The following is a 14,684-nucleotide window of genomic DNA, read 5'->3' as shown; positions in this document are numbered from 1 at the left end:
GTTGATTTATTTATTAATCTTTTATTAATCTTAGTTAAATGTTAATTGAAACTAACGTTTACTAATACATGTACTAATTAAAATCCAAAGTTCTATTTGTTGATATTCTCATTTGCTTCATAACCAAAATATTTCCAGATATAGGGCCCTATGAAATCCGTTTGATTTTTCCCCAAATTCCGTTTTATTTTTTTCTACATTCAATTTTTTCCATTTAAATTTTTCTGGATTCCGTTTTTTTCCGTTTGAATTTTTCTGGACTCTTTTTTTTTTTTTATGGTCAAATTAAATGCTATTAATCTAAAAACATGTCTAATTCATTAAAATCATGAAAATTATACAGTTTAACATTTAATTTATTAAAAGTGTAACAAAAATGACACGTTTAGGGCCGCATGAAATGTTTTATTTTTTTCTCACCTTATGTTTTATTGTTACCAAATTCTGTGTTTTAGCATGTCTATTAGGCTATTTGAATGCATACAAACTATTTTTATTTATTCTTACAGTAGCCTTATGAAATGTGTTTTCCCCCTCAGAAATTATGTGTTGTGTATTTAAATTTTACTGGATATCAGATGAAGGCATAAAACAATTTTAATTAATTTATATTTGAATTAATGAAAATTAAACATTTACATTTTTGGCAAATGAAGGGGATTTACTATTAAAATTAAAATATTTTGTGATTATTTCTTTAAAAAAATTAACAGTAGTAGTAAGTAGTAGTATTATGTACATTCTACTAAATAATAGTAATATAGCCTATTTCTGGCACACGGTCTTTAATAGGCTGTTAAACTGAACTTTTATTTTGACGGGTTGCCGTGAATACTTCTAAAGTTCTGTGTGTGTATGATATGCAGAGGTGGGTAGAGTACCCAAAAACTGTACTCAAGTAAAAGTAAAAGTACTTCTAGAAATATTTACTCAAGTAAAAGTAAAAGTAATAGTCTGAATAGTTACTTGAGTAAGAGTAAAAAAGTATCGGACAAAAAAACTACTCAAGTAGTTAGTTACTAGTGACTTTGAATCATATATGTACTGAATATAGACTATTTTTATTTAGATATATACACACTCACCTAAAGGATTATTAGGAACACCATACTAATAATGTGTTTGACCCCCTTTCGCCTTCAGAACTGCCTTAATTCTACGTGGCATTGATTCAACAAGGTGCTGAAAGCATTCTTTAGAAATGTTGGCCCATATTGATAAGATAGCATCTTGCAGTTGATGGAGATTTGTGGGATGCACATCCAGGGCACGAAGCTCCCGTTCCACCACATCCCAAAGATGCTCTATTGGGTTGAGATCTGGTGACTGTGGGGGCCATTTTAGTACAGTGAACTCATTGTCATGTTCAAGAAACCAATTTGAAATGATTCGAGCTTTGTGACATGGTGCATTATCCTGCTGGAAGTAGCCATCAGAGGATGGGTACATGGTGGTCATAAAGGGATGGACATGGTCAGAAACAATGCTCAGGTAGGCCGTGGCATTTAAACGATGCCCAATTGGCACTAAGGGGCCTAAAGTGTGCCAAGAAAACATCCCCCACACCATTACACCACCACCACCAGCCTGCATAGTGGTAACAAGGCATGATGGATCCATGTTCTCATTCTGTTTACGCCAAATTCGAGACTCATCAGACCAGGCAACATTTTTCCAGTCTTCAACCGTCCAATTTTGGTGAGCTCGTGCAAATTGTAGCCTCTTTTTCCTATTTGTAGTGGAGATGAGTGGTACCCGGTGGGGTCTTCTGCTGTTGTAGCCCATCCGCCTCAAGGTTGTGCGTGTTGTGGCTTCACAAATGCTTTGCTGCATACCTCGGTTGTAACGAGTGGTTATTTCAGTCAAAGTTGCTCTTCTATCAGCTTGAATCAGTCGGCCCATTCTCCTCTGACCTCTAGCATCAACAAGGCATTTTCGCCCACAGGACTGCCGCATACTGGATGTTTTTCCCTTTTCACACCATTCTTTGTAAACCCTAGAAATGGTTGTGCGTGAAAATCCCAGTAACTGAGCAGATTGTGAAATACTCAGACCGGCCCGTCTGGCACCAACAACCATGCCACGCTCAAAATTGCTTAAATCACCTTTCTTTCCCATTCTGACATTCAGTTTGGAGTTCAGGAGATTGTCTTGACCAGGACCACACCCCTAAATGCATTGAAGCAACTGCCATGTGATTGGTTGATTAGATAATTGCATTAATGAGAAATTGAACAGGTGTTCCTAATAATCCTTTAGGTGAGTGTAGATTACATTTATGTAATGTGTATGTGTACACACACACACACACACACACACACACTGCCGTTCAAAAAAAAAAAAAAACATATATATATATATATATATATATATTTTTTTAATGTAATTTGTTTCAGTGATGCAAATCAGAATTTTCATCAGCCTTTACCCCAGTCTTCAGAGTCACATAATCCTTCAGAAATCATGTTGATTTATTATCAGTGCTGCTCTTTTTAGCTTTCTATTCATCAAAGAATACTGAACAAAATGTTACAGGTTCCAAAAAATATTAAGCAGCAAAACTGTTTCCAACACTGGTAATAAATCGATATATTATAATGATTTCTGAAGGATCATATGACTCCGAAAACTGGAGTAACAGCTGATGAAAATTCTGATTTGCATCACTGAATTAAATTATATTTTAAAGTAAATTAATTATGTATTATCCTATAACCTCTGACACTGAAACCTCTGAAAACGCCTCACATGACTGCTCTGAACATAACGAAACAAATGCATATTGACGGATCTTCTGTTCTGCAAAATGTAAACAAATGTAGCCTATATTTTTGCAAGCGTAAATATTGTAAAAATATTAATATTAATTGTGTCTAGAACAGGCCGCGCGCCGCTGCGCAGGGCTAACGCGGGTTCCGCGGGTGTTCATTTCATACTCTGTGACAGCTTATTTAATGTATAAATTATACATTGTATTTAATGTAAGGTACATGTACAACAAACTGGTAATGCCATAGTGGTATCGTGGCCTATACCTGTGGAACAGTAGACAGCACACGCGGTGTTCATCTAATAAAATATCTTCATATAGCTCTAGCAAACAAGCCTTTGCAGATTTGCTTTCAACTGACTGTAGATCCAAAGCCACGTCTTCAGCGCTCTTGATGTTCTTAAACTCTCTGTTATCTGAGTGAGAACCACTTCAGAGACTCAGCGCGTGCGGCAGGGAACTGAACGAATCATTCAAACTGATTCGCGAACCGATTCACTGGTTTGCCAACTGGTTTGATAAAGCCTTTAAACAGAATCGACTCAAAAGAATGAATCATTCGCGAATGGGCATCATTCATTGCCCAAAAAAAAGTTGACGGCGCGTTTGGAATAAACCAAAGCATTTTTAACTTGTATTGCATTAAGATACAGTAACGAGATGAGAGTCGCCCACAGAAACGAAGTAAAAGTACAGTTTTTTCTCTAAAAATATACTTGAGTAAGAGTAAAAGTACCCATTTTAAAATATACTCTAAAAGTATTAGTTACCCAAAAAACGTACTCAAGTAAATGTAACGAAGTAAATGTAACTCGTTACTACCCACCTCTGTCCATTGGTGAGCAAGTGATGTAATGCTAAATTTTTCCAGAGCTGTTCTTATAATAAACTAAAACTCTTAAAAAGAGAAAAATCTCTATTATTTGTGTGATCTTGTGAAAATTGTGAATGAGTGTAGATGAAACCCTCAGATCCATATCAAGCTTTCTATTGGCTAATGACTCTTGTTTAGAACGTTCTCATTTGCTAATGCATAAACTCTACAGGTCCAGAGGAGAATCAAAGGCAAGCAATTAAGCTGAAAGGGGAGGAGCCACCTAAATTCAAAGCTGTACTTAATGGCAAAGACAAGCATTATTGTGGTATCGTTTGAATGCTTGTCAGGATGGGTCTTTTCCATGGTGTGTTAGTGCTGGTTGTGATTGTGGCATTTGATCTGAAGAATGCATGGGGAAGTTTGAGATACAATCAAAGTCCAAGCAGCACGAAGCCGCAATCTGATCAAGTTTCCAGAGGTCCTGCTCTTTCTTCTCAAGGGTTCTGGAACCCTTTGCAAAAGGCTTCTCAGTTTCAGGATCTTGACTCCAGGGGATTTGCACAAGAGCCTCTTGGTCTTCAGGAGAAGCAGTTGTTGCAGGGTCCAGTCAAGCCTTTGGACTGGAGGTTTCCCATTGTTCCAGAGGTGCAGAGCGAGGTGGCGGTGGACTTCCAGTTGAGGCAACCTGTGACTCCCAGTAGTGTAGCTATTCAATGCGGTGAGAATCTGGTTCATGTGGAGGTACAGCAGGACTTGTTTAGCAATGGTCAGCTGATCCAGCCATCTGGTCTGACTTTGGGAGGATGTCCTGTTGTCGGTTGGGTCCCTGGCTCCAGGGTGCTCTATTTTGAGTATGAACTGCAGGACTGCAACAGTGTGCTAATGGTAAATCTTACTATATTATGCTGCACACTACTAAATCAAAGGTTCTCTGGTATCAATGGTTCTCTGAACCTCTAACATCCATGGGACAGTTCCGTTCTTTAGTGGAACTGTTCACTCAGGTGAACCAAGTGATTTTATGGTGCGACTTGCTAAGACACCTTTTGGAATTATTTTTGAGAATCCTCTTGGTAATGCATTCAGTCTCTTACAGATGACCGAGGATGAGCTTGTCTACACCTTTGCTCTTACCTACACACCTGAGGCACTCGCTGGCACTCCGATTACTCGTGCAGATGGTGCAGTTGTTGGTGTCCAATGCCACTACCAAAGGTAAGTGACCTTTTGTGACGTGTGGCCTTGCTGCTTGTGGTGGTGTAACTGGAAGACCATTTGTTTGGTTCCTCCTTGAACTGCAGGTTTCATACTGTGAGCGGTAATGCCTTGAGGCCAACTTGGGTCCCTTATGCTTCAACGGAGGTTGGCGAGGAAGTCTTGCTGTTCTCCCTGAAGCTCATGATGGGTTGGTGCAGTTTCTTTTAGACCTTCTGCCTTCTGAATGAGGCTGTGCCTAAACTGTTCTTCCTCCTCGCAGATGACTGGTCCTATGAGAGGCCCTCACACACTTATTTCCTGGGTGACATTATTAATATTGAGGCGTCTGTGAAGGTGTACAACCACGTCCCACTGCGTGTGTTTGTGGACCACTGTGTGGCCACCCAAGAACCTGATGTGACCACCCTTCCGAGATATTCCTTCATTGAGAATCATGGGTGTGTTCATGTCACCAGATGCTAACCAAATCGCCAGTTGATTGAGCTTGCTCCTTGTAACCACTTTGTCACTGAGAATTAGGGTAAGGTAGATGCTGCAGTTGACATTGAGGTTTTTTTTTTAAATCATCAGGTGCCTTGTGGATGCTAAGGTCACGACTTCCAGCTCTCGTTTCATGCCTCAAACCCAGAAAGACAAGATCCAGTTCCAGCTGGAGGCCTTCATGTTCCAGGAGCCATCCAGTCCTTCTGTATGTACTGAGTGTTGTATGAATTTGCTTTACTCTTCCGTCTGCTCTGGGTTTGTGATCTCTTACCTGTGGTGTCTCTTGCAGATCTACATAACGTGTATTCTGAAGGCCACTCTTGCTTCTGCACCCAGTGATGCTCTCCACAAATCCTGTTCCTTTGCCAATGGGTATGTTCATGCTGCTTAAGAACAAGTTGAAGGTGCCGTGTCTGATTTTTCTCGTTGCAGGTGGTTTGGTGCTGATGGGAGCCACCAGGCTTGTGGTTGCTGTGACTCAACATGTGGTCCTGATGGTGGAATTCCTGCTGCTCCTTTTGGAGGTAGGCTGCTGATTTAAGCTTATTTGACACTCAAGTGCTCCATTTAATTGTCTGCTTTTTCTAGGTGTTCAGTGGGAAGGGAAGGCATCACTCAGTCCTGTAATGGTTCAAGAGCGACCGAAGACTTTAGCTGGTTTTCAATAAATGGGGTGGAAAAAACTGTTTCTGGTTTTGTGTTTCTCCAATTTTGATTTGAGAGTGCTGTAGGAAACGGGTAGTCCTACTGTACCTATTCTCTTTCCAGAAGGAAAGGTTCCTTCTTGGTAGGAAAATAACCTTTTAAAGACTGCCCTCCTGTGAACTGTTTAATAGAAGTGGTGGGTTATTTGTAGGCGTTTTTAATTCAGGTAATTGGCAGGTGTCTCAAATTTCAGTTTAATATTTGGTGTGCTGAACCTGTGCTAGGGTTTGTGCAGTAGACTAGTCATTCTTAAATAGTTGAATACTTAACTGAAGTTGAACCTTGAATTGTCTGGAGTCCAGGTGAGTGACCTCCAGAGGTGGGTAGAGTACCCAAAAACTGTACTCAAAAGTACTTCTAGAAATATTTACTCCAGTAAAAGTAATAGTCTGAATAGTTACTTGAGTAAGAGTATCGGATAAAAAAAAAAAATCTACTCAAGTAGGTAGTTACTTTGGATCATATAGGTACTGAATATAGTCTATTTTTATTTAGATATATAGATTGCACTTGTTGTATGTACACACACACTGCTGTTCAAAATATATAAGTTAATGTAATTTCAGTGATGCAAATAATTATTTTCATCAGCCTTTACCCCAGTCTTCCGAGTCATACATTCCTTCAGAAATCATGTTGATTTATTATCAGTGCTGCCCTTTTTAGCTTTCTATTCAAAGAATACTGAACAAAATGTTACAGGTTCCAAAAAATATTAAGCAGCAAAACTGTTTCCAAGACTGGTAATAAATCGATATATTATAATGATTTCTGAAGGATCATATGAGTCCGAAAACTGGAGTAACAGCTGATGAAAACTCTGATTTGCATCACTGAATTAAATATTTTTAAAGTAAATTATGTATTATCCTATAACCTCTGACACTGAAACATCTGAAAACGCCTCATATGAATGCTCTGAACATAAAACAAATGCATATTGGCGGCTCTTCTGTTCTGCAAAATGTAAAGAAATGTAGCCTATATTTTTGCAAGCATAAATATTGTAAAAATATTAATATTGTGTCTAGAACAGGCCGCGCGCCGATGCGCAGGGCTAACGCGGGTTCCGCGGGTGTTCATTTCATACTCTGTGACAGCTTATTTAATGTATAAATTATACATTGTATTTAATGTAAGGTACATGTACAACAAACTGGTAATGCCATAGTGGTATCGTGGCCTATACCTGTGGAACAGTAGACAGCACACGTGGTGTTCATCTAATAAAAGATCTTCATATAGCTCTAGCAAACAAGCCTTTGCAGATTTGCTTTCAACTGACTGTAGATCCAAAGCCACGTCTTCAGCGCTCTTGATGTTCTTAAACTCTCTGTTATCTGAGTGAGAACCACTTCAGAGACTCAGCGCGTGCGGCAGGGAACTGAACGAATCATTCAAACTGATTCGCGAACCGATTCACTGTTTTGCCAACTGGTTTGATAAAGCCTTTAAACAGAATCGACTCAAAAGAATGAATCATTTGTGAATGGAAATCATTCATTGCCCAGAGAAAAGCAGACGGCGCGTTTGGAATAAACCGAAGCATTTTTAACTTGTTGCATTAAGATACAGTAACGAGAGGAGAGTCGCCCACAGTAACGAAGTAAAAGTACCGTTTTTTTCTCTAAAAATATACTTGAGTAAGAGTAAAAGTACCCATTTTAAAATATACTCTAAAAGTATTAGTTACCCAAAAAATTTACTCAAGTAAATGTAACGAAGTAAATGTAACTCGTTACTACCCACCTCTGATGATATGATGCTAGTTTTACTCAAATTAAATGGTAAAATGCTCGTAAAGTGCCTTTCAGATCAGTTCTGGAGATATTGTTGTTGTATTTATGTCCTCATTGAGACGGCAGACGCTGAAATCACTGCGAGCGCCACATTAGTAAACAAAACCGCAGGTGCAGCACATTCACACAGAGACCCGCAGAACATGCAGGATTCATATTTAAATCCACATTTGCAGCTTAATATTTACAGATACTAGTCCATATCGCGATTTGATTTAAGTGTAATGACCTACTTTTGATTAATTCATCCAAACTTTGACATTCCATGACATTCCGCGTTAAACTGTAAATTCCGTGTTTATGACTGGATTCCGTGCGCGTTCTCTGCATCGCGGAGATCATAGATCCCTACAGATAGCGCTCCTGCTGTGTTCTTTAACAACCAGAGCAGTCATCTTTCTATTCACTTCACTTTTGCTATTTAACCAGAGCGAAGGAGAGGAGTGCGGTCACATGTGGTGCTTGTCCACGCGCCTTTGGAGAGAAGTGAAAGTGACAGCTCGGCTAGTATCGGTGTATCGATACTTCGGGAAATTAATATTGGTACCGTTCAGATATTTCAGTATCGATATTTATCGAAATATCGATATTTTTGACAACACTACTTTGAATTACAACACTTGTTTGATTTATAAACAAAACTTTAGGCTTGACTTGCCTCAGTACAGTTTGTTTGTAGTAGGCAAATTCTATCCACCTCTGGCATGCAATGAATGAAGGCTTGTCCTGTAGACGCAGCAAAAAGCAAAGAGACTGTATTGCACACAGTGCAGTTTTATCTACGCTTAGAAGTGCCATCCTTGGTGTATCAAATTCAACACCGCTCGCTCAAGTGTTTCATGATGTAAAGCAATTGGACTGTTTAAAATTTCACAGCCCTATTTAGACTCTAAAATTGTTTGGCAAAATGTGTGTTGCTTGATTTAGCTGCTAAACCTGGCATCCCCATGTGCTCCACTTTTAATATCTTGGAAAGGACACATCTGAACTGCAGACTAGAGTGTTGCTCCTGGTCTGGCAAATCTCAAGATTGCAAAAGTACTGCATCTAAGACTGATACCCCTTTTTTTCCCTGATAAAAAAAATAATAAAAATCTATAGTCTGCATCAAGACTATCTGCCATGGTCTAAAAAGGATATGTATTTCCTCACCCTCATCACTTTCCAACACAGTATGACCATTTTTGCTTGCACAATAAAATGTGGCATGTTGTGCCAGGGTTGATGCTAATAATGCAAGAGGTTTATGTATGTCTTAAAAACTTACCGATTACCGATATTATTACCGATATTACTATCTGTACTATCAGCATTTACTAATAGTGTAAATGCTGATAGTACATTTTGATAGTAATATCGGTATTGGGTCAACTATTCCTTTAATCAGAATGCTATTAGATGTATATTTAGTAATAGCTGTCCTGTGAATCTCGAAGGCTTCAAATTGAGGAAAAGATCTTCTATGGCTCCATAAAAATCTTTTCGGCTGCATTTAAAGTAATTCCTGTTAAATAGTTGCACAGATTCACTGTAAAACCCAACATATTCATTTCACTTAAACATAACTACAAGTTCACAGAACTTAATAGAAAAAAGTTACATATATTGAACTCAGTAACTCATATTAAGCTGAACTTAAACTGCTTTAAGATTTGAGTTAATATGTTTGTCATGAGAGGTACTCAAATCAACATTAATATCAGCGTGTTACACTGGTGATGAGTTAATATTAATACCAGACAACTAAACGATCAAAAATGCTGAAATAAGACAATGCTATAACTCCCCAAAGTGCTTTGGGGGGTTTTATTTATTGAATGGTATAAGGTTACCTACACCTGACATGGTTTGTAGGAAATGAGAGATTGGTTTCCTCCATCAGGGCATAGACAAAGTTTACGGTAGACACTCTCACAGATGGGGGCAGGAATTTGCTTCCTGTTCAGCACGCAACAGACTTCAGGACACCCCATCAGGGAGAGATCTGGAGTGCTGGTAACACTAAAACGCAGCACTTTCTGCATCCAGTACTTGGCCTGAGTGTCTTTAATATAATTTCCAGATATATGAGACAATAGGAGAATTTTTCCATCGAAGCGGCTGCTGTGATTTACAGACAAAACAGATGGATAAGGTTTAGGGATATGATTTCTGGAAAAATCATTAAATCTACAAGAATCCTTACTGTGATGCATTTCACATAATGTGTTGCATCTTAGATTCTGTGTGTATATTACTTTAATATTTTATCTGAATATTTCATGCTTTTATATTATTCCACGACTATCTGCAATACGTGATTGCGACTGATCAATCAGACATTCTGTGGTCAAGCATTTGGAATAGTGCCTATAAAATTACTTATTGTTATCTATGGTTCTGTGAAGAACCTTTAACATTCATGGAACCTTTCCTTTGCACAAAAGATTCTTTATAGTGGCAAAAAGATTTTTAAATGTTTAATGTTACTAAATACTAAGGAGATAAAAATTTAATTATTTTAAAAACTGTTCACTGAAAGGTTCTTTTACGGAACTTTTCTTCTCATATAATAACAATTTCAATTCAATTTTTAAATATGAAGCTACAAAAAGTAGCAAGTGGAAGATAGCAACAAAAAGGTAAAAACTTAAGATTTGTGGCCACTGCCTGCTTTTGATCCTAAGGGTCTGGGCCCAATTATAGCATTCAGTGCTGGACACTGGGATGTACTGTATCATTTACAAGCATTGACATGACCATCTGTCAAAGCAGCCAAAACCTTCTAAGCATGTCCATGTGTTCATATCAGGTCCTTGTGTTTTCTACCCCCTACAGACACCAAAGTCTGTCTGAGCCATAGTCATCTCTCATGTAATTGTTCCTTTTTTCAACAACATACTGTTCTGTGTAGTAAACAACATTATTATTCCAAAAAGCTAGTGCACGTAACATTTTTTTCTCAAACGTGTTCAAATAGCAAGTGACTCACTACCGTACCTATTTGTAAATTAGCAGGTCAGAGAAAGAAAAAAATACTGTTTGACCAATATTTGTGTGCCAGGAAATGCCTTTAGTCACACAATAATAAATTAAGTTCTTTGAATGGATCTATGGGATATTGCTCAAAGAGATGCTGAAAAGAGTGCTGAAATTTACTTTACGTTCCTTCTGCTCGGTTCCAGCAATGATCCCACCAATGTATGTTGTACAATAACAACAGTAATGTAGAAACGGATCTATTATTTTTTCCTTTAAATCATTTTGTTTCTCTGAGCAAATAGGGTTATCATCTTTAACTAAAACTACAATTAAAACTAAAACCATAAAAAACAAACAAAAACTGAAATAAAAAATAATGAGAACTATATGTGACCCTGGACCACAAAACCAGTCATAAGTCGCACATTTGTAGCAATAGCCAAAAATACATTGTATGGGTCAAAATTATACATTTTTCTTTTATGCCAAAAATCAGTAGGATATTAAGTAAAGATCATGTTCCATGAGGATATTTTGTAAATTTCCTACAGTAAATATATCAAAACTTAATTTTTGATTAGTAATATGCACTGCTAAGAACTAAATTTGAACAACTTTAAAGGCGATTTTCACAATATTTCGATTTTTTGCACCCTCAGATTCCAGATTTTCAAATAGTTGTATCTCGACCAAATATTGTCCTATCATAACACACCATACATCAATGGAAAGCTCATTTATTACATATGTAGAAGTCTGAATTTCAAATAAATGACCTTTATGACTGGTTTTGTGGTCCATGGTCTCATTTAGTAAAAAGCAAAAAACAAATACATTTATAAATACGAAAATAGACTAAAATATAAAAATAAAAACTATATTTACTACATAATATATATTTATTTATTTTTGACGAGAGATTTTGTTTTAGGACCCCCCCTCCCCCATTTAACAGAAATATGCTGTTTAGTTAACTAAATTATTCAGATAACAAAATATTAATATTTGCTGAGAAATGAAGATAATTAAAGATGCAATAGTGATTGTCTTCAGAAACATTTTTTGTTATGCTGGTTGAAAGTGTCTTCACATCCCGATAGCAATCATTAAGTTTAGAGGTCTAAATGTATTTATATGTATTTACTAGTGTTGTCAATCGATTAAAAAGAACTAATTAATCACACATTTTTCTGAAATTAATCGCGATTAATCCCACCTAACATTTAAGTTTTTAAATATACTTTTATATTGCAATAATTTCACATTCAATCTTCAAATTAATGTACAAACATAAAGACAGTATATTTTTTAATATTTGTTTAATGGCATCTTTATTTTTATGACTGAAGGCCAGTATCACTGATACCAATTAATACTGATTTCCCTGTAAAAATGTTTCCCCTAATATTTAACATTGACTAAAGCTATTTTATAATTAAGAGCTATCAATTTGAGTATTTATTAGACTTTAAAAATAACTTCTAATTTAAGTGAGCTTAAAACAATCTTCACATAAACCCATTATAATAAATGTCATATTTATCTACCTGTGCCCCTCAGCAAGTAGGAAATATACAGAAATTGAATAAAGTTATCAAACACTAAATTCTAAACTAAATACAGATGAATCCTAAAAACTATAAAAGTTGTTGATTTCCTCTTTTTTTCTTATATTCTTGATGAATAGACATCACAGCAGCTGGTTATTTGGTTGTTTTGGCTTCTCTTTCTTTAAGAGCTGCCGCTACTGAACCTGACGCGCATCGTGTTTTCTCTCAACTCTACCTTTTCTGACCCATTTCAGTCTCTACTAATGAGCTGGCGAGTTGAATCGGGTGTGTTAGATGAAGGAGACAGTGCTAGGATGCTCCAGGACAGTTTTGAAAACCATTTCAGAGACATGTTCTTAATGTAACTCATATATAACATATTACATGCACCCACAGTTTTATGGCAGCTTTGACTGCCTTTTTGGTAACTTCATGCCTTAACTGATCACGACATTGCATGCTCGTAGTTTCTTTCGCGATTTGATATGAAATGATACAGGCTACGCTCGCACCTGCACCTTTGTGTGTGTATTGAAGATCATGTGCTGCGAGCACTGTTTCCTGCCGCTGAAGTGAAGCTGGAGCGCACATCTGAAACGGCTCCTGTTTGATGTGCTCGTAAAGACGTTCTGCGACTGAATAAATGCACTTCTTGTCAAGAAAAAAAGAGACAATTAGCAGTTATGAGTGGGGTGGCCAACCCTAGGCCCCGCCCCTGCGTTAACGGCGTTAAATAATTTTAACACGTTAAAGTGAAAAAATTAATCGCCTGCGGTAACGCGCTAATTTTGACAGCACTAGTATTTACATATTCTGTGGAAGGTGTAGGACCAAGAAATGTTCGTCCAATCATAATGTTCGGTTCGACATATGCATTTGCATTCCTCTGTGCACCCGGTTTGCGCAGACAGGATATGTCATCAGTGCGTTCACGTACGTTGTGCAAACATAGCGAGAATGGCAGGCAAACATCAACAACCTGACCTTCCTTCCTGGTATTGTAGCACTGTTACTAACTACTATAAAGTTTTCTCACCGGTGAATGACACGTGAAGTTTTGTAGTAACCTTTGTCTCTGGTCGTCTGGTCTGTGTGCGTTCATAAGTTCAGGAGGTGTGGCTTTGGACGGCGATTTGCAGGGAGGGTGGGACGTACGCTTTCAGTGCTATCAGGCTAAAGTTAGCATTTTGCACCTTTAACTGCAACTCACTCTGCAAAATGAGTTAAGTCAGTCTCAGGTTCTGCTAACATGTTCTGAGACACCTTCTGTTCCATTCTTACACATAGCAGTTGTTTAAAGCAAAATGTGTCCTCCTGTGTAAGCAGCTGTGTAATAACATTGCAATATAATTATATGTAGGTCTTGTAAGTTTAAGTACAATTTAACAGTATGTATGCACACAAAAAGCACATTGCATCAAATGCTTATGTACCGTATATACATAGAAACCTAATATAAGACTGGTTAGTAAGTAAAGCTTAAATTGGTAGTCCTTAAATATATATTTCATATATGTCATAAATAGGTCAATCATTTAGAGCCACAATAAATGTGAATAATGACACTAACCAGAGCACAGAGGAGATCTACGGCCTCTAAAACCAGTTCCTGGTGGCCAATGCGGGCAATTCCCAGTTCCTCAAGGTCCTGATGGGAGATCTTCAGCAGCTGTTCTCCATTTATCTTCTCTCTCTCAAAATTGTGCACATATTGTTGTAGACTGTCATCCAGACCTTCACATGAAAAGAGTAAAGAAAAGAAATTAATACTTTTATTGAGCAAGGAAGCATTAAATTGATCAAAAGACATTATTTCTATTCCAAATAAATGCTGTTTCTTTTTACAATCTATTTATCAAATAAAAAAAATAAAAAATACAATACCACAATAAATAAATAAATAAAGCCTGGAAAACATTTCATGACATTTTAAATCTGAACAGATTTTTCAAATTCAGGGCAAAAATCTAGCACAACTGTTTGAATACCATTCTTTTCAATTGTAATATTTCACAGTATTACAGTATTTTTGATCAAATAAATGCAATTTGGTAAGACTTTTTTTCAAAAACATTTAAAAAAACAAACTTTTGAACAGCAGTATATGCAAGATAAATACACACAAAAAAACAGCACATTTCTCTAGAAACATGCTTCCTTTCTTGACACTGCAACAGGTGTGTATATAGTCCCCAGACCCCATAAACATCATGTTGGTTTCACCTGCCTGAGTGTGTCTGTGTGTGTGTGTCAAGCTGTTTAAACAATTGACAGGTTTGGTTGTTTTTGCAAAGGGTCAACTATAATTACAGCAAACCTACTAACTCACAGAAAGCACACCTCAAAGGAAACTAATGTCAGCAGACTGGTTTAGCTGGATT

The 14,684-nt window shown here is 37.2% G+C and overlaps 2 protein-coding genes across 4 annotated transcripts in view; one reads left to right on the top strand and one right to left on the bottom strand.

Annotated features, from left to right (window-relative positions):
• The window catches only part of LOC306850853 (connector enhancer of kinase suppressor of ras 3-like), a 65,647-nt gene that overhangs the window by 36,084 nt on the left and 14,879 nt on the right, over nt 1-14,684 (bottom strand). For all 3 annotated transcript variants that reach the window (XM_079386781.1, XM_079386782.1, XM_079386783.1), the window contains exon 2: nt 13,874-14,037. In XM_079386781.1, the coding sequence (XP_079242907.1) occupies nt 13,874-14,037 (164 nt within the window). The remainder of the gene's footprint in view (nt 1-13,873; nt 14,038-14,684) is intronic.
• Nucleotides 3,936-5,956, top strand: LOC306850020 (zona pellucida sperm-binding protein 3-like; the record flags this gene model as incomplete). The annotated part of the gene is made up of 8 exons (XM_079385431.1): nt 3,936-4,472; nt 4,684-4,802; nt 4,889-4,992; nt 5,065-5,242; nt 5,376-5,493; nt 5,578-5,660; nt 5,721-5,812; nt 5,877-5,956. 8 exons carry the CDS (start codon nt 3,936-3,938, stop codon nt 5,954-5,956), a joined length of 1,311 nt encoding a protein of 436 aa, XP_079241557.1.

This window comes from Barbus barbus, assembly GCF_936440315.1.
Source record: "Barbus barbus genome assembly, chromosome: 30".
In the NCBI taxonomy this organism is placed as follows: Eukaryota; Metazoa; Chordata; class Actinopteri; order Cypriniformes; family Cyprinidae; genus Barbus; species Barbus barbus.
The sequence above is the reverse complement of the archived record's forward strand: the minus strand, read 5'-3'. Positions and strand labels throughout refer to the sequence as shown.